The following is a 20,581-nucleotide window of genomic DNA, read 5'->3' on the forward strand; positions in this document are numbered from 1 at the left end:
GAATAAAGGCCCATCAATTACCGGTACACCAGTTCTTTACCTTTGCTTGAAGTTTCTGCACCAACTGTGCTTGTCTTTGCTGTCCATCCTGATAAGCCTGGAGTTTGCGTTTATAGTTGGAATGTTCATCTTCCAGCTTGTGTCTCAGCTCCACATTTTGCTGAACCAAGGATCGATTCTGCTCTTCTCGCTCACGTTCAATGCCGATATCTGTCTTGTATGATGACTCCAACTGTTCGGGGAAAGTAAAGATGAAATAATGAATGCAATGAAAGGAACAAGGACTTGACTACATCAACAGATGAGAGGAAACTCAGACTTCCTGAAAAACACCGGACAAAAGATTAATTCCAAAAGATAAAAACAGTACAACAGACTCCAAACATTACCGGAAAATAGAATATCAAACATATGTACTGTACACAAAACCTGCACTGCACAATGACACGTTCTTCAGAAGCAGTTACATGTACATACCCTTAAACAATGACATCCGTCATTGCTTTGACATGCTGTACATCATGTACATGTACTTGTAGTATGCAATCATGGTGTTTGGAAATTCTTGAAATTAACTCTAAGACATGTCAACCTTTTACTTGCATATGGGTAATTCCAGAAATTAGGGGTCCAAAAGTGTGACATTTTTGTGTCCCTGTTACATCTGACCTTTGTTATTGACATGGAAATATCATCTGAATTTGATTTTAAACTATAACTATTTGTTTGGCAGGTAATTTGCATTAATTCATCACCCTTGGAAATTAGAAAATGTGTTCTGAACTTACAAAATCATATGTCAGATGTGACAGGGAAACGAAAAAAAATGGACCCCTAATTTTTGGAATTACCCCTATGAAGGTTTGATGACTACTGCAGGTGCACAGGTATGAACCATGGTGCATATTTCACATGAGGATCATACAAACTAAAGCAGCAATCTAGACATTTTTATCAACTTTGGGTTGTAACAAGTGTTCAGTTCATACTTTTTTGGAGACAGAAAAATCCTTATTCAAAAGCAATAACACTCAGGTCAGGAGAGCTGCTACGCTCTTGCTTTGGGACAGGGAGTTTTCAGAAACGACTCCACTGCTCTCTAAATACACACTAATCCAGTGTTGGGCAACACTTCTATTTAAACAGGGATAATCCTTTGGGTGAATGGAGCAGAGTCTTAGGTGGTTAGACACAGGGGATTTAATCAACCTAGAAAAGAAGTTGAGGATGAGAGACAATCTTCTTAGCTGAGGATGCATGTTACTCCCATGGTGATGGAGATAAACCTGTAATCAAAACACAGAGGAATCAACCAGGGTGGCTCATCCCTTCAACGCTGGACAGACTTTCTATTGTCCAAACGAGATTGTCTGCAAAACATGTTATGGACCCACTTTAGACTCAGAACTATTAGGCCATTGTATCTTTAAATAATACATCTTTCCTCCTTCTAAAAGCAGTGTCTTACTTGTGTTAAACTGCATGTACATGTATGATGAACACCTAAACGCTGGTTGAGAGAGGCAAGAGATCTGTTTAGAAATATTTGCAATGAGTGAAAAATGGCAGCTATATGTACATGTACTGTAGTTTGTCAAAAGAGAAAAATCAGGAAGGCACTTACAAATCAAAGCTAATTTAAGAGTGTCAACACTAAAAAGGAAATGACAGGAAAATGAACACATTACAGGTACTGTACATGGACCTTATAATCTTTCCTTGTCAAGGAAACATCAACTTTACAGCAACCAAACCACTCATCAATCAACCAATCACCTCTTCTGTGTCACAGCTCTTGTCAGCTGTTTCAGTCACCTCACCGGTACCCTCACCATCACTGGTTCCATTCTCTGGCTCATCCTCCTCTAAGAGTGCATCAAACCCAGCCTCAAACAAATTCCGGATGCCCTGGAAGTCCGAGGGTCTTCTGGAGTTTGTGATGTAACTGAATCTTCTCACTGGGCCATAATCTGAATGCCGTCGACGGCGACGACTATGTCCATACTTTCTGAGAAGTGAGGTAAGTTCACTGTCGAGGATTTCTTTGGTGCCTACATGTAGATGGATTTTCTCACCAGACTTGATGGCATCTTCCCACTATGCAGCCATGACAGGCAGTTCACAAGAACCACAGATTAAAAGAAAACAGCCACAAATTGGCATTTAGAAAATTTGGACTACAGAAAACCTGCTTGAAGACCCGATGAACTACGTGTACCAGTAGTGTCCCTGTAATCCCAACCAAAACCATTTTTCCTCAGATAATAACTCTGAAGTATGACCGAGAACACGGTGTACATGTACGTTCTTCAAAGTTCATCCACAATAACCTACAGCTATGAACACGTATGACAGTATAAAAAACAAAGTCTAATTGTTTTCAGTGACTCTCAAGTTAACTGCTCCTAACTTCCTCTTTATACTTCTGTTTAATTAGGCAAGACGATCGAGAAAGTCAACAACAGGAATACATTAATTCAATTGTTTGGAGCTGATGAAGTTGTCTCTGAGTGTGAATGCTGTGGTATCATCCTAGTCTTATAAGTATCGATATATGGTCATTTACAGCTCAATAGCCAGTTATTCCCAATGGTTGAGCCCTATAAAAATATTTCCCCATCTACAAGTAACGACCTTTATTTTGAAACACAAATGTTTACACACAGGACCTAAAACAACTTCTCAAAGTTTCAATGACAATTTAAATATCTACCAAGAGTAATCAAGGTCCCTAAAGCTACCCTAGATGAGTCCCCATTGACTGTGTTCAATGCTGTCCTCATCATCTTATGGTATGCTACTTGCTTGATCCACACGGCTCTTCACATAGGACCCTGACTCGCTGTCACTGTTAGACATGTCATTAGCTGACATCAACTCCTCATCGTCTCAAGGTCTAGGGATTTTTCCTCCAAGGAATATTAGTATCAGAATCCTCCCCAGCAAAAAACCCTCTGAGCATTACATAGGCTACAGTACAGGACCAACACAGACGCAGAAAACCTAGAAAGTACCGTCAACACTTAGCCAGATCAGCACAGCGTCTCTGGTATCAATGAAAATTCAATACTATTGATTATGCTAATCAGACTACAGATAAGAGAACAATTTGTCATGCTTCGTCTTACAAACATCATGACAATAGGAGACAGGCAGTAACAGCAAGGACAGACAGAATGACATGGGCGATTAAAACATTCCAATTTATTAGCTCACACCTGACAAAGTTTGAAACAGCAAGAAAGTCATATCATGAAACAAGACTCTGAGGTGACTTAAGCACTGGCGAGAAGTGCCTGGATCTGTGTAATAGAACAGATAAACATTTAGGTCACTGTGACAATAGCCAGTGGGCAGGGGCCAAGTTGTCAAATAAAGCGCCATTCATAGATAGCGTCCCCTATTCATATGGAAATGCCATCAACTACTGTGAGTGAGCAAAACCCAGACAGGAACAGCTCCTCACCTGAAGCATATCAATGGTAATTTAGGTTCAATGAAAAAAATCATCTGTGATGATCTCAGGTAGATTTATTGGATTTTTTATATTAAGCTGTATCAATGCCTTGATCCAATCTTCTAATTGAACAAACAGTTGAAGTGTAACGTAATGCTGGAAAAAACTGTTGTGAGGAACATGACTTGGTTGCTTAGTCCTGGTTTAAAACAAAACTGATCAGATGATTAGCCAGTACTTCGGCGATGTTTTTGCAGGGAACTGGTTCAAGAGTCCTCCACAATCTTTTAGTCAAAATATTCAAGACTGCACCATAGCCAGAGGAAATGTGTTGAAACAGAACACATGCTTGTAAAAAATCTTGTCCCCAGAGACTGAGAAAAAAGCATGATTTCAAATCAGTAAAAAAACCCACTATTAAAGAATGGTTTTCACTATTTCACTGAAGATGGTGGATATACATGTACGGTCGGGCAGGGCACAATCCTACACCGTAGCTTCTTGAGACTATTAACAGCAACTACATGTACATGTACATTGGCGTGTATCTTGCTGCAAGATTGGAATCTGCCAATCCAATGCCTACAAATGCAATGGATATTAAGTCATAGACAGTTATGCCAAGGATGTTGTTGGGAATTGGTTTTTCTCCTACAGGTTAAAATAATTTTCTAATTAACAGCCAGGCAAACACAGCATCCTCAAGGGCACAACCTCTGTTAACAGAATCCAGAGTGAAACTCTGCCAAATTTAATTGGCTCAACCGCTCAATTACACAACCTCCTTGTGTTCCATTCAGTCCTTAGACCAGGTAATCAAGCTACTTGTGTCAGGTGTACAATATTCAATTGTTGGCCTGTTCTGGTCTGGACAAGGTTTCACCACACTGAACAAAGGAAATAGAAAAGTTGTCATGGCAAAGCTAGGCAAGCCAGGAATATGATCTCAGCAGGTGCAGAGCTACGGAGGATAAGCTCCCTAGTGATGATTTTAGGGTAGGGCTAGGTAGGGCTAAGCCTGGTGGGTCTTATGGGGGTGTGACAGGTACAAGCTAAGGTGAGAAGGTTAAACATGTCATGCTGTGAGGGGTGGTACAAGGGATCAATGAACTGAACTGCTCAAGACCTACACAATGTCCATCCCCCAACAGGGTACTCTGTGCCCTGGCATGCCTGGCAAACTCACATCATGGCTTTATAAATGGAATATCTATTGATATGTTTTCAAACCAAAAACCTCCTTGCTGAGGAATTTCCTGAAGTAAAGGTATGGGTAGCTATTTTATTCTTCATTCTGGAGAAACTACTGCATGCCACTTAAATTTTTCTGAATGTCTGTTCTTGGCCAAGACTAATTTTCAAACATTTTTAGTTAATAATCCAGATGTTCTGCTTACCTTTACAGACATATCATCAGAACTCTCCGACAAAACATCATCAAATGTGGGTAAAGATTGCTTTCCAAGACTAGACACACTCATGATTGAATGGTGATGGTACACGCAGATCTCCAGTCATTGATGGTAAGCCTTATCCAAATTTGAATTTTTGCCGATGTGTGTTTAGTTTTCAACGGTCATAATCCCCAAAAGATGTTGCTGCTACAGCACAACACATCACAGCAACTTTACATTGTGACTAGTGCCTATAACATCAGTCTGGTGAACACCCGGCTTGCCAAAATCAATTTTTAAATTAAAATTTGACCGTTGATAAATGTTTGCTACTATTACACACCATCCCACTTCAGCTTGCCATTAAATAAACACCTCGTTCTCACAATGAGACAAGCAAGCACATGCTCATTCATATGCAAATACTATCACTCTTTGTTGTGATTGGTCACGAGAAGATTAATGTAAGCAAGCAGAGATTGGCCAAGTGCAAAGGTCAAAAGTTGCAACAAACCTCAATTTACACGGTCTCTGATTACATCTTCATACAGACAATGTATTGATACTGATATTTCACCTGTTCACTGCTGCTAATTGCATAGAAATTGCACAAAAACGGACACGTACAGGTACATGTGTACATGTACCATGCTAATACATGTACATGTACATTGTATATGTACATGTACTTAGCTTCCAAGATACATGGTACTGGTAGAACACTTTATTGTCATTAGTTACTAAGCTTTCAGCATAAAAATTGAATTTTTTTTTTTCGTAAGCTGTGCTCTCTGAAATCTCCAGAAGCAAATTACATTTCTCTCCCAGCTTTTCTACACATCGAGCGAACAATCTTCTAGAGTTTTAGTGAGCGCAAGTTTGTTGGTTGGATCATAAAATGAAATGAAAACACGTAATGAATTCTTCTAAATTGTTTTTGTAGCAAACAATTTCTTCTCAATCAAGGTGAATGAACTTTTACAGACAATCAAAAATACTGACAGCTAAACAGGTTTAATGAAATGATGAAACAAGTAGTGCACGATGTTTGGCAGCCTTAATTCGAAAACACAGACTGAGCATGGAACAAAGTCCAGTCCAGGTGTTACCATGGTAACTACACAACAATCTGCAGTCAGTAATGAGCTTGAATTGAATAGAAGTTGAGTATGTGTTGTGGAAATGCAAAGTACATAGATGTACATGTACTGTACCAATCAATCAATCTAAGGTTACGTGAAACCCTCTGCATGCTTGTAAAGCAAAATGCAAATTGTACAAAACGTTTGTTTGTCTGAATTACTAGAGGTAACCTTGCGACAATCCAATCTCGAGAATTCATGGAAATAAACCAAGGCCGTTGATTCCCAAAGTAATCGGATCTTGCGCCTCCTCTTTGCTCCATCTCTGCTTTTGTACATGTTGCTCTGACCTTCCATTACATCTTCACTTACATCAGCATTTTCCATGCATCAATTAATGCAATTACAATACACTGTACAACCTGATATGAACAGATGAATGAAACGACACCTGATACATGTAAGAAATTACACTGTACAAGGCAAGCAAATGTTAAATACCAGTATGTTGTAATCAATGGAATAATTTACAGGTGCACACAAAAATATGAATTCTATATTTCTAACAAGCAGCATTTTTTCCACCTACCCAGTTAGCATGGACTGGCTAGGCTAACAAAATAAAAACCCACCTGACAATTCACAACAAAAGCTTGAATACCACCCCTTTTTTTTCCTCTGGGGGGCGCATGTCAGACCCTGATGCTTTTATTTTAATTTGTGCTAAAGGATTCAATACATGTACATGTAGTCTGATTTTCAAACTGTATGGTGCATCCATGTACATTGATGTCACCCTGAACTGCTTGTAGTCTTCATTGATTTAAATTCAAAAACACTGTTTGCATTGCTCCACATTCACCAGACAGTACAGACAAGAATAGTACTCGTACAATACATGAACAGACAAAGCTATTATCAACGCGACAGCCCACACAAACCAGTAGCACGAGCCACCAGCTATATTTAACATAAACAGGCTACGTGGCAAATTCTACTATCATGACCATGAAGCTTCAAATACAAGAAATATGCACATTGTTGCAACCATTGTCAAACATTTCAGCAATAAATTCATCTGGGGTTGGGTAAATGGGTTGAAGTTGATGACTAATGCAATATTGTTTGGATTTTAGTAAATTCCAGCGGAATGAAAGGCGGGGGAGGGGGGGATAATGGGCAGGTGCATGAGTCCCATCATGCGCTGCAAGCAGTACAGGTACACGTAGGTCTGCAGAGTGGATATTGTATCAATTATGGTTGTGCTATTAGCCAAAGATGAATGGGGATAGTGAACAAAGACGTGCATGGAACAATCTATTAGCACAGGCTGTACATGTACATGTATATCACCTCACTCAGAATGTTCCTTTGTGACAGACAGAAGTTCCACAATTTTGACCATTACAAATGGCCTGAAGTAAATCTAGGAGGATTTGCATTTCACAGTTCTTTTTTTTCTGTGATAAAACTTGAGCTCTGCTTATTTCTGTGTGTTTTCCACTATTTTCTAGAAAGCCCTTTTGACTACAATGCTGTATCATTCCTACCCGATCTGAAAGTGCCTGGTACTTGATAGCAATCTCATCTCTCTCAGCTCGGCTGGCCGACAGTAGGTCCTCCACTCGGCTTAGTTCATTGGTCAACATCCGATTTTCCTCCTGCAACGACATGACTGTTGGGCTCAAGCCAGTCTCTTCCAACCGTGGTAGGTCATCCGCTGACAGGTTCTTGGTGATGATCTCACGGATGCGGGCAGGAACCTTGGTGTTACTGTCCCCGTCACCTCGGACAGGTGGCACTCTGTCACCGTCCTGCTCTTCCTTGGATAAAACAGTGTCCTCTAATTTCTGGAAAAATGTAAAACAAAAGCAATACATGTACATAAGTAACCACTGAACCAATTTCAGTATCGGAATACACTGGGCATCAACCCTTCAGAATACACTGGACATCGACCCTTCAAAATACACTGGACACGACCCTTCAGAATACACTGGACATCGACCCTTCAAAATACACTGGACACGACCCTTCAGAATACACTGGACATCGACCCTTCAGAATACACTGGACATCAACCCTTCAGAATACACTGGACATCAACCCTTCAGAATACACTGGACATCGACCCTTCAGAATACACTGGACATCGACCCTTCCGAATACACTGGACATCAACCCTTCAGAATACACTGGACATCGACCCTTCTACTTTTTAACTTCCAATTTTTATCAAGAAGCTACCGTAGTTCTCTTTGGTAGGCAGCTGAAGAAGCCAATACCAAACTCTCTTGGCATTTTTTTAAGCAGACCCTCTTCAATCTTCCAAAATCTTCCATTTTCCTAGGACAGCCATTTTGACACCTGTACGGGTGTACCCTTTAATTATTCCTGTAAAGACATCAAATCCAGTGTACAGTAAACACATGTACAGGTGTACGTTTGAATTCTCCATCATTCTCAATCATTGAACATTCTCAATCTCTCCATCAGGATCTAGTCCTAAATATCAATGAGTAGGAGCCCATCAATATGGTCACAGTTTGTACATGTATGTTCTTCAACTTGTCTACTTTAGTACCATACTTGTGACAACATGGAGGCTGCAGCTCCATGATAGGAGGTAGGAACGTGTACACTCAGTGCTTCAACCTGCTGGCAGTGTTATACCCCTTCCTTGCACTGGTGTATTATACATCATGTGCATAATGTCAAACACAGAACCAACCAGTTTTTCCCTCAATGCTAACTCAGCTTTCAGTTTAAACATGATTATTACCAGTCACGACTGCTCTACCATGTTGCTGTTTGATAAAAAAAGAGACCACATTCTTCATTTCCTGTTCTGTTTATCAGATTCAGCCACACTTACCCTGAGCGACAAAAAGCCAGTGCAAAACGAGGAAGAGACGCACTACAGACAGGAAGCATACATGTATATCCATAAATTATATTGGTCATATTTCTACAGTCGTGAGGTGAAGCTCAAGGTCTTTACAAATCCATATATTACGTATCTTGCACCAAAGAATTACGGAACATGGATAATGAATACAGACAAGTGCACAGCATTGGATGGACAGAATTGGTTAACCAGAAATATTTTGCACACGTGCACCAGCACCGAACCAATTCGCTCTAGCGTGTCATGCTTGTTTGCACTGGGCAGAACACCAAGCAGAGTACAAGATACCTCCAGGCTCCACAGTGGTTTCTTAGCGACAATGGAGTAGTTGACATCAATTAGCGTAATTGATGCTGAGCTAAATTACAAGTGTTCTTGAATATTTTATTATTCGTGACAACAAAAGGAAGTACTGGCGGTAACAATGCAATTTTGAAATTTTCTGTCAAAGCCAAACCAAATAATCATAAGCTGTTTCACAGCATATGTGATGAAATTCATACAAATGCTGATATTTTTAGTATTATTAGAGAATTTAGTATTCTTTCCGGGTGGTAAGCAGACACATACTGAAGATACAGGGCACGTAAACTTTCATCAGAATGGATACAAATAGATCTACCTGTAATAGCATGAACCTATTAACTTTCCCCCAGAGATTTTTTGACGAGACACGATACATGAATGTACATGTATACAACAATTTCTGCACAGTTTTTCACTGGATTCAATATCAACTGACCATTGCATATGCTACTGTAGCAAGCAGTTTGGTGAGTTATAGGAACTGTGGAACGCCAGCATCTGGCATCATTCGCAACTAAATTCATACAGTACCTGTTACAAGCTGATTCAATTAATTATCAGCAGCCTTGCTTACAATACTCTAATTAGGATTACTAATCCTTTGGATCTGAGGAGGGCTTGCTGGGTATACTTAAGGTCATTGTGTCATCTAACAAAGAGGGTGCATGGCAAGCAAAATGCATCATAAGATGCAGAGTCAAAGTTGACAATAAAAGGCATGACAACTGAGGAGCTCTCCAATGAAACCATGGCGATGCTACAATCTTGCTGCAACTATGGCCTATGCGTGCGACGTGTTGAACAGATGTACACTATGTCACAGAATTATTAATGAGTGTTTTATCAATGCGATCTGTGGTAAGAGATTCCTGCTTTATTGTATTCAGGTCAAAATTGTGGCAATTGTGGAGTAGCAGGGCTTGAAATTTGGTTCCAACCAATCACTGTCACAGTTTGCCTAACAGTTTCAGTTTGAAAATTTATATCCAAAAATCACTCCCAAAAATCATGGAATGACTGAAATATTTACCTCTGATATGATTTTATAATGCAGACTAGTCCGAGTAAGTGGGACCCTATGAAGCAACCATGTCCAAATGGACGTGGGGGGGACTTGCCGATTTCATTGGGTCCACGTTACAAATGTACTTAGACTAGATGTAGACCACATACATTTTGGAGAAAAAGGGCCTGCATGGAGTGCCCCCCCGGACATGTTGTGTTATTTAAATTTAATAACAATGAATGCACAAAAGGTTTACTCGAGCCTATCCTAGAAGAAGAAAGAAATTCCCTCTAGCATGACGTCATATGCAAGCCCTCTATTAAATTCAAGACATGGTGTGGAGATAAAATCAATACAAAGAACAAAATGAACAAAATCAAACGTGTAAAGTTTGCTAGTGATACAATCAATAAAATTCATTCATTTTGGGATTATTGGGTTGGGAGGGTTAACTTTAAAATTTAGGTAAACATTCGGTGTTTTTATTTTGGGATACAAAATGCTAACCTGGATAACTCGCTCCAGTCGTTCATCTCCATTCAAAGCCATGACAATGGATGATATCGAAGCTGAGTTTTAGCAGATATCAAACTTTCAATAACAGGCAGAGAGTTCAAAGTAGACTGTCCACTTTTCAGATGTCCTTGCCTAAAGCGGCGCGCTTGAGACAAGGAACGCGACAACCTGTTCTGACGTCCGGTTTCAGCGAAAAACGACTCAAATTCGCGTCCACAACGTGGAGGTCCACTCTCAAACAACAACCACCAGTGCGACCGATTCACTTCATGAGGGCATTCAGTGAAAGACCCAACAACAGAAGCAAAGTCTTTCCGAGAAGTAAGAAATTTCCCTGCTAAGATCCACCCCCACCCCGTGCGCCGTGACTCTGAAGGCAGCCTACCGTGCACTGTCCAACGTGTATTACTACGTGCCTGGTGACACGCGCAAGGTATATTGTGATTACACCAAGTGTCAGACAACCAGTGTAATTGTAAGCATCCTGCTGCATGGCACTCTCATGTGAATGAACGAAGCGCCAATCAATCAAGCGGTCAGGTCGAACCTGTCGACGGAGGGGGTAAAGTGCAACCTTGATAAGGCCGTGTGACTAGGGTGGGCGTTTACCCACGCGACCCCCCGCGAGTAAAGGACGCTACTTCACGGCGTCACGTTGCTTGGAAACTGTCAGATTTGCCGACGGGATTTGTGGAATCGGTCGAGCGTGGGGCTGAGATTTGATTTGGTCAGTGCCGCGGCGCATAAAAATTTACAAAATCATGAAGGACCGCTTGAGTAGCTACGGAGACTTGCAGCCAGGTATAAACGACCGAGTCGACCTCAACAAGTCCAGATATTTGTTGGTTTAAATGTTCAAGCAATTTTCTGCAACAGCTCGAACACAGATTTCTGTGTTCTTTGAAACAGAAATGGGCCCAAAATAATTTGTTTGCACTAAAGACTATAACTGGTTCCATTATAAAAACTGTATCTACAATTAGAATACTTGTATGAATACTTGTATGTGTCGCTATCCACAATTTATGTACGTGTAGCACGTAAAATTGTTGAAAGACACAAGGTCGTGTTGTCAAAAACAAAATGGCTAATGAATGTCTAAAGTTGTCCAACTCCTGAAGATGCGTGTTGACGGGTTTTTGAATCGGATTGAAATTGACACGCTTTGTAGCCTTAAAAGCAAGGACCTCCCCCTTTTTTTCAGAAAACATATCCAATACGATCAATATCCTTTATTATATGAAACCTTGCGTCTTTATACAACGTAATAAAGTGTGAGTATAAACTGCCAGAAAGAATTACACAACTCGTTTGGAGTTGTGTGTGCATTTGGCGTTAAGCACACATGTTGAGCGTCCCAAGGCCCCAGTGTGCTTGGTCTTAAAAAATTCAACAGTCAACACTGCCTTAGCCCAAACGCACTGGACAGCATTCTGGAAACTCTCCAAATCTCTACCTAGCAACAGCTTATGTATCCGGCACGTCTATAAATTGAGCATTATGCCACATTCTGCTGTTTTTCACTGATGTTGTGAATTTGTGATCGGTTTAATCGACAAAATACTGTCACAGTGCTACACCATAAATGTCGACTGTGGGCCCAACAGTTAATTTTCAAATTGAGTGTTTTTGTTGGGGGAGCAAATAGCAGTTTCTCATTGACGTTATTGGCTGAAGTACGCAGAAATGAAAATCAAATACACGTCGGAAATCTTGGATATGTGCAAATGCGTTGCAAAACAACTGGCTTATTGTTAGAAAAGTAGTTCAAATGTTGATAGAAAACTGAAGGTTGAATACTTCTCAGCCTTTGTTCATCACTAAATACATGTAGGGCAAACTTATATCCTTCGAAAACCACCACAAACTGATTCCATCACCATGATAATCCATTCATTAACTTCCACCTGTCTATTTTTTAAGAAGATTAAACAAATAAAGGTATATACACTACTTATTTGAAGTTTTGTAGATAACTAATCTTGTTTTATTATAATTGTCAACTGGTTTGTTTTCTCTTTGGATTATTGTGATTAGTCTCAACTCTACTGCAGCAAAATCTGTCAAGTTTTGTGTTCATAGGTGACTGTCTGATTAAATTTGTATCGTTTACACACCAGTTGTAGCATGATAAATGTGCCACATGCGGTAAGCCTAAAATATTCTCAGTTGCTTCACTTTAGTCATGTTAGTTATATAGTTCTTTAAACAAACTTCTTTAAACTTTAATACAAAAGTTACACTGTACAGGTCAAAGCATTTCATTCACACAACTTTCACAAAGGGTAAGAGAGAAGTTTACTTACTATCATCACAATTTCAATGATAAAAGTTTGTGTTCTGGTGCCCATCACTTCACAAACCAGGCATCACCTACAGATGACTCCATCGCCATGGTAACTGTATCCCAGTGAAAACACTCCTCATCAGATCCATTAATAAAAATCCAGAACTTGTGAAAGCAGTGAAGTGCTTCAGACAGTGCTTAGAAGTGAAGGTTTCCCCTTGCCAAGCCAAGGTGGTGGTTGAGTCAATTTGCTGAGCACTTTGAAAAAAATCAGTGGTGCATCCATATAAAGAAGCGTGTGGTCATTCATCAGCCTGGAAGGCAAGACTAAACACAAGATCTTTTCATCCACGACCCCAAGTGTTTGCAGTAAGCTGCTGGAATAGTTATGCAACACAGATAGGATTAAGACTTGCGATTTAAAAATTTGATCCCCCCAAAACACACTGAGTGCGGGCACACCTCAAGCACAAAGAACTTATTGAGAGTTGGAAAACAGAGCAAGCTACTATAATTTGATATGACAGTGGATTAGGAAACTGCCTCACCAAACCAGCCTTGCATTGAAGATTCGGCTGAATGTGAACCATACAAGTTGTGAATATGCTCATGCCTCATGAAACACATCTGCTGACTGCACTCAAGAGCTTATACCAACAAGTTGGAGAGAATCACTTACATCACTGCCTGTATCACTGGTGATGTGGTCACTCTCATTATCTGGGTCACCTTCAAAATCATGGTCACTGCTGTCTTTGGCCACTGTGGCCAAGTTGTCATCATCAGATCCAGGGGAATCCATTTAGATAGAAGCAATTCAGCCTTTGCTTTCAGCTGCTGGAATTTAACGGATATGCCCGAAACTACTCGGGCAAGTTTGCCAAAGAAATGCTTCACACTTCCAACTTCAATGTCAGGTTTGTCGAGAAAAAAGTCTGTCTTTTACTGGTGACTGAAGTTGAACTCCTGATCTCTTACCAATAAACGGAAGGTGTAGTATTACTGAGATTGAACAATGAGAGGTCCCCAAAAGACTGGCTGAGTAGGATGGGGAGTTTCAAGCCAATAATATCAGTGTTTATGGCCGATAATGGGTGCAACAAAGGCTCAGCGGGTGGGGAGAGAGTCCAAGAGGCATTACAGGAAAGTTCAAAGGTGGATTACTCAGCATGAAAATTTAGCAATGAACTTATCAATTACAATGTACATTTATTTCTGAACAAGATGAAAACTACTGATGTTAACCTGACTGTGATCGATGGATCTTTTCCAAATCAAATAATCAGAAAAGATCTTTGAATTACAGCAAATGACAGGATTATCATGATTAGATCATGATCAGCTTTGTACAATTTAAAATTAAAAGCAAGCATGTTTACAGGTGTACAGTGAATGCATGTGATCCAACAGAAAGTCAGACAATTCTGAATGATTTCTGACTATGATGACTGTAATCCTTCTAAAACTCAACCTGAAGAGCCCTTGTAATAGTGTTCTGAAAAACCTGACACTAGAGGGGGTACTAACACCAACACGGTGCAAAATACAGACATGGATGGTGCTCATTGAGAAATACAGCACCATAAAATTGCTCAGTACATACATTCTCCGTGCCTTTCAAGCAAAAGTCAGAATCGTTTCACAAATTCACGGCAAAAATATCTGACAATATTTTGATAAATCTGTACATCTTTCCTGTGCTTGGTCCTCTGTTTTTTACACAGATTTATTACATCAGGACTTGATGGTGTACTGATCGGATTTAGGAATGACTCTTGTCTGGCAGGAATCTTTACATAGATCCTATATTGCCTCTTAGCCGAGCTGGACTCAAAATGTGAACAAAACTTCAATTTACAAGTTGGTTCTGTCAAAACAAATTTTAAAAGTGTATAAATAATGTATAAAAATGATCAAGGAACATGCTGCAGACTGTAAGCAAAAAGATAGGGACAAAGAACATACATATGTACATGTACTGACAATGGTAAGTTCATTTTGAATACCAGTTTTTGGCAAATCGTTGAACACTGCATCTGACCTGTGCCATTCCTAGGCCCATCATACATGAGGAATTTCAAATTTAAAGTGAGGGTACAAAAGTGAAATTTAGGCCTGTAAAAAATAACCTTAAATATTAAAAGAAGCAACTTTTTTTCCGTAGACGAGACAATCCTCCACTGCAACAAGTTTCCTCAATCACAGTATTCTGGATATTGAAAAGTGTGACTCCTTCAAATATGCGATACCCGCCCAAAATAGATTTAGTCCACCAAGTACTGGTACCTGGTCTTGAGGTCAACTCTGATGTGAGGCCGTCTGCTGGCCATCATCCATTAATATCAGAATCATCAATTGGATCCAGACGTAGAAACTGAGAGAGTTTACAGTTCCAAAGTTACAAAACTATGTATCGCATGTACCAGCATGACCAGACACAATTAAACTTTAAGTGGCAGATATTTTACTGAAATAAAAAAGTAAGGCCTAGGCCTATCTGTAGTTTGATTTATTTTAAGGGCTCCTTTGAAAAGTTTAATTTGAACTGAAAGGCCAGCTACCCGCATTAAACTTTATTATAAAATACAAATTATTTGTAGGCTACGTCATGTGCGTGTACAAACTACAAGACTTCTTATGAATAATGCTACACAAATCGCGCTTGTTTTGCCAGTGTGTGGATTTGTAGCTTACCAACAGACTAAAATTCCAATTGTACTCATGGTATTTGGTAGTGCAACGTGGCCGGGGTGAACTTGAGGCCGACAACTCGACGAGTTACCTGAAGAAGGCCTACCTCGGCTCCGAGTGTCCAAATACGCTTTCAAATTTAATTCCCTCGGGTGAGAATTAGTAGTGCAAAGCAAACAACAAACCGCTAACACTCACGTTCAGTAAACAAAGTAAACAGGACCCCAAATCAGGTGAAAACGTCCACTTTGTCCACCGCACTGCTGTCAAAGCGCTTGAATTCAAACCAATTATGCATTGTGTGCAATGATGCAAACAACGGGCACGTTTATTGGTCAGTCTGCCTATTTTGTTGGATCCGACGGCTGTTTATATCTTTGCTTTATCCCTTGAGGGCGCTGTTGATCAACAGCGGGTCAGCAAACAAAATGGCAGCCACCACGGACTCCTCGGATCCAAACAAGGGAAAGGAAACTGGGCCCGGAAATCAAATTGTACTTCGTGTGAGTCAGGTGAGAATTGGTGGAGAAATTGGAGTTTTTTGCAGTGAGTTCATCTGAGAAGTTTGCCTAATAAATAATGCTCGAACAGCTACCTAAATCCGAAAATTAGTGAACCATTGATGGTGAACATGGTGAATGATCAGAATTCATGTTCATACTTCATGTACTTGAATTGATACTTCAATTATTACTTGATCTATTGATAGACCTACTTGTACTTCCAGCTCCTATCTTTTCCTTGTTTTCCTGACCTCATCAAAATGAAAACCGAACTATGATTGGTCACTGGAATGGAAGCAAATTGGGCCAATCTAATCACAGTGCGGCTTTCATCTGTGGGTGACCGGAAAATGAGAAGGAAATCATAGGAGCAGCACTGAGCAGTGTTGCAATAAGCCACTTGCGAGTTTAATTTGAATAAAATCTGGTACACTGTGCTATCCGATTGCACAGAAATGTAACAATTTGAATTCCCCAGACCAAAGACACTGTTCCTGTACCTTGTGATTCGGGGCAAGCTTTTGCATAGTGACCACCATCTCTGGAATGGACTGGTTCCTTTGTGCCGTTCTTATCTATTGAGAACAGTGTATTGTTACTATATGTAACTAAGCAAAAGCCCCCCTCCCCGGTTCACGAGGTATAGCAATAGTGGTTATAGTATGGAGAATTCAAGTTGTTATGTTCATGTGAATTTTAAGAACTCAGTGTACCAGATTTTATTCAAATTTACCTCACAAATGGCTTATTGGTCAACCTGGTCAAGCTATCACACGCATGACACAGCTGACACTTACTGAGAGTACATGCTGCTGATTTTCTGTAGTGTGGATGGGCAAAATGCTCGAGAATTTCACCATTTTGATGAGAATATAATGTGAATAAACATCCCCATCTGACATGTAACTTCACCAAGAAGGCATGTATGAAATTGGGTTGCACAGATAGCTGTGATGGAAGAGTACATGTAAGTTGGCACAATCAAAACAGCCAAAATGTGTTTATGGGAATTTGTACATGGCTATCTGAAAGGTCTGTATACACCTTACAGTTCTGGAAGTACAGTAGGTGAATGAATGATATTGTCCATAATCATATCGTTTAGCCAAATTTGCCGAATAGAATTGTTAACAGTGATACTTGTAAGGCTTATAATAACCAATCTGTTTTTGTCTCTAGTTGGACTCAAATCAGTTGGATGGTGAGCTTCATCAGCTTCTTAAAGCCCAGTTCCAAAGGATCTTTCAGTTTTTCAAGGTATTTTAATCTGAAACTAGGGATTTTATACCAAACTGATCTTCATCAGAGGATTTGGCATATTTGGTGATTTTTATTCAAGAGATGCTGCAATTTTTAAACTAAACCTTAATCATTATCATTTTTCAAGCCGTGTAACTATGAATAGTCACAATTAAAGTACATGTACATGAAGTTTTTCTGAAGTCACACAAACAGTAATGCACCAAGTGGAGTCTTTTTTTATGACGACTTGATTCATCAAGCTTTTCATGCTTTTACCATGCAGCCTGGTGTTCTTGCCTATATTGAGCCAGAGCTCAATGCAGCTTTGAGACTTCTAATGTGGCAGGTAATAACACTTTATTTACCATAGGTTTCATTTTAGGAAATTCAAGACAGACTTATTAACTTATAATTCTTTGTGTCTTGACGTATTGTTAAAACTTTAAGAAACTAAAAAAAAATTGGAATTTATGCAGTTCATTCATTAAGTCTGTCTTTTTGGTTTCAAAATGTTTTATTTCTTTCCCACAGTTCTCAATCAACTCAATTGGTGCCACTCTTGGTCAGCGAATAATGAATCTGAAATATGGCAGTGAGGCTACTTTGACCTCTGACCTCAGTCAACAGCAACGGTTGTTATATGCTGGCATACTGATTGGTGCAAAATGGTTGCAAGATAGATCAGCTGACCTGGCTAGTTCAACCAATCACATTGAAGCTTTCCAACGAGTAAGTCTCACTGAATTGGACTTTGATGAATAGATTTGTTTGCCCTTTTTATAGGTTCTATTAGAAATATGCAAAATCCAGTCTTGTGTACATGTAACCTCTTATATCCATGGAATTATGTTAAAAAAGAATTTCCATCGAATGCTTTTAACTTTGCTGTTAAACTTTTGATTTGCTTGTGAATGCAGATTTGGAAGGCACTGTATCTATTTGAGAAGTTATTAAGTGTGGCATCCCTAGTCAACTTCTTAGTTTTCTTGCAAGATGGTCGATATCAGTTCCTTCATGAACGACTTTTAGGAATAAGGGCCCAGTTTGCACAAAGGCAGGTAGCCAGACAGGTATGACCTTTCAACAACTCTGTTAACAAAATTCATTTCAATTATTCAAATATGTAGGATGAATGAAAATACTTACGATGGTTTATTTTCCTTGTAGGTCAGCTTTGAATTCATGACGCGGGAACTGCTCTGGCACGGCTTTGCCGAATTCCTTTTCTTCGTTCTCCCCTTTATCAACTTCAGACGTGTCCATAATTTCCTTCAACGAAAGCTTTTCCGGCCGTCACCTACCGCAGGAGTTAAGGTTGAACTGGCATTGAGGAGAGATCAAAGGTTGTACAAGGAGTGTGCAGTGTGTGGTGAATGGCCAACCACGCCGAGGCATATAGGATGCCAGCATGTCTTTTGTTACTATTGTGTACAGGTTAGTTCTGTTTCTTTTATACTGTTACAAATTATTGTTGAAATATCAGCATTTGTGATATCAAAACATATGTTGACCTGATGGGGAACATTTAAAAGCTTACACCACTTACACTTAGCAATGAGTAATAACTATCGACATTTTTGTTTTAAGGAAATACATATGAACATTTTGTTTTTTTATTGAGTTTGGATCAAAATTCTTTTTGCCTTTTTTTTTTCAGAGCAATTTCTTAGCAGATCCCGCCTATACTTGTCCACTTTGCTCTCATCCTGTGGATGATGTCACCAACATCCAACCAATCACATGTGATGTAAGATAGCCCTGTCCTGATTAGTTGGATGCAACTCGTATGGTACCTTGTGTGCTTCATCAACTACAAAGACTAATAGTCGCGCCAGAATTCATTCATACATAATTCGCTTATTGACAGATAAAACAATTTATGTTTGCATTTTCTGATGGAGTCACTCAACAAAGAAAGACAAGTATATGTAAACTACTTTGTTGTAGGTTATAAATTTTAATGCAATCTTTAATTTAGCAAATAATTCTTTTCCATTTTGTGGCATTTTTTGTTTGGGAATTTGCCCTGAATATGTTTTCAGAAGAAGCGTAAAATTAGTAATTGTAATTGAAATGTATTCAAATATTTATATTTATGAATAAAGCTACAGATAATGAAATCTAGGAACAAATTGGAAATTGATTTGCAAAATTAAGTTGGACAACATTTGTGACGAAATTGAAGTACACGTAGATCCATAAAATGTGTACAGCCGCATTTGCATAAAGGACTGAAAATTGTTGAATTCACGAAGGCGCTTTCCATTTGACATTGTAGTTGGATCTGATTTCAGGGAAGCGGGAGTTTTGCCAGTTTTGTACATTGTCAAGTCCATTAATGCATTTCCAATGTCCTTCATGTATGTGTAAAGTACTGTGTATGCCACACCAAAGAGGTCATAGGTATACCCTGATCCGCTCACGTTGATCAAAATAACAAGCTTCACATTTCAAAGTGGAAGTCTGAACCGAACCCTCCTGCAACATTAAACTGAAAATGCAATTCTTCCGAGGCCCCGGTTGACCCTGTAATATTTCTGCTGAAGAAACGACTGAAGTACCAAACTTAGAAAATATAATTTACCGCTTGTCCATACTGGATAATTTTTTGGGTCAAAATGACAACAGTCTCTGAAAGTTGTACCCCTGAAAGTCCTATGCAGTGTACCAGGCACGAAATGGGACAAAGCCCAGGTTGGACGACGTTTACATTACATTGCGACTAACGTCCAGGGTATGAAAGTCCTATGCAATATACCAGGCACGAAATGGGACAGAGGGGTACCCCCATCAAGTCCAAATTCTATCCACACTCCAGCCTATTGGCACTTAACACACCCCCCCATGTCTGAAAAGAATTCCTGAGATACCAGTACAACAATGACCGACACATTAGGGAGGGGGTTCTCTCTGTCCCATAGTTTGCATCAAATGCAATGCAAACACGGCTCAAGGCTGATATGAGTTGCAGCCAAAATTAATGACTGCCAGCAAATTGTGTTCTAAGGTCCATGTTAATGCATTAATTGCAATGTTTTATCCGTTCTAATGGGCCAATTGCGTGCCTGTTGCTATGGAAGTGGAGCCAGGTGAATTTACATGGAAGAGTCAGGTGATTTGTGCCTTTCATTCAGAAGGCATTGGTCCGGGACTATGTCTGACGACACTGTTTGGTAATCCATTTGTACA

At 39.7% G+C, this 20,581-nt stretch overlaps 2 protein-coding genes across 8 annotated transcripts in view; one reads left to right on the forward strand and one right to left on the reverse strand.

Annotated features, from left to right (window-relative positions):
- Positions 1 to 15,799, reverse strand: part of LOC110979138 (uncharacterized) — a 38,285-nt gene extending 22,486 nt beyond the window's left edge. The window contains exons 1-3 of one of the 6 annotated variants that reach the window (XM_087147611.1): positions 15,651 to 15,799; positions 7,484 to 7,783; positions 41 to 232 (exon numbers count right to left, since the gene is read on the reverse strand). In XM_087147611.1, coding sequence (XP_087003737.1) covers positions 41 to 232; positions 7,484 to 7,606 — 315 coding nt within the window. In that variant the 5' untranslated portion in view covers positions 7,607 to 7,783; positions 15,651 to 15,799. Of the gene's footprint in view, positions 1 to 40; positions 233 to 4,854; positions 5,164 to 7,483; positions 7,784 to 10,660; positions 11,149 to 12,975; positions 13,198 to 13,635; positions 13,951 to 15,650 lie in introns of those variants that run through there. The other 5 variants (XM_087147607.1, XM_087147608.1, XM_087147609.1 and 2 more) reach the window with 5 other exon arrangements.
- pex2 (peroxisomal biogenesis factor 2) lies at positions 1,886 to 19,662 on the forward strand. 2 transcript variants are annotated; one of them, XM_022234697.2, is made up of 9 exons: positions 1,886 to 2,020; positions 4,863 to 4,980; positions 16,042 to 16,159; positions 17,330 to 17,407; positions 17,676 to 17,738; positions 17,924 to 18,121; positions 18,310 to 18,462; positions 18,560 to 18,826; positions 19,050 to 19,662. In XM_022234697.2, the coding sequence occupies exons 3-9, from the start codon at positions 16,076 to 16,078 to the stop codon at positions 19,146 to 19,148; spliced, it is 942 nt and encodes a 313-aa protein (XP_022090389.2). In that variant the 5' UTR covers positions 1,886 to 2,020; positions 4,863 to 4,980; positions 16,042 to 16,075; the 3' UTR covers positions 19,149 to 19,662. The 2 variants fall into 2 exon arrangements, with proteins under 2 accessions (XP_022090389.2, XP_022090390.2); XM_022234698.2 differs by lacking the exon at positions 18,310 to 18,462.
- Positions 19,663 to 20,581: the final 919 nt, after the last annotated feature.

This window comes from Acanthaster planci, linkage group LG16 (assembly GCF_054643075.1).
Source record: "Acanthaster planci isolate LZ-2023a linkage group LG16, COTS_SCS, whole genome shotgun sequence".
Classification (NCBI taxonomy): Eukaryota; Metazoa; Echinodermata; class Asteroidea; order Valvatida; family Acanthasteridae; genus Acanthaster; species Acanthaster planci.

Excerpts from the sequence above, each read along its gene's own strand:
- pex2 (XM_022234697.2), top strand. The coding sequence starts at position 16,076 with ATGGCAGCCACCACGGACTCCTCGGATCCAAACAAGGGAAAGGAAACT. Across the intron at positions 17,408-17,675 it reads GGATCTTTCAGTTTTTCAAG|CCTGGTGTTCTTGCCTATAT; the intron begins GTATTTTAATCT and ends TTTACCATGCAG. Across the intron at positions 18,463-18,559 it reads AAAGGCAGGTAGCCAGACAG|GTCAGCTTTGAATTCATGAC; the intron begins GTATGACCTTTC and ends TTTTCCTTGTAG.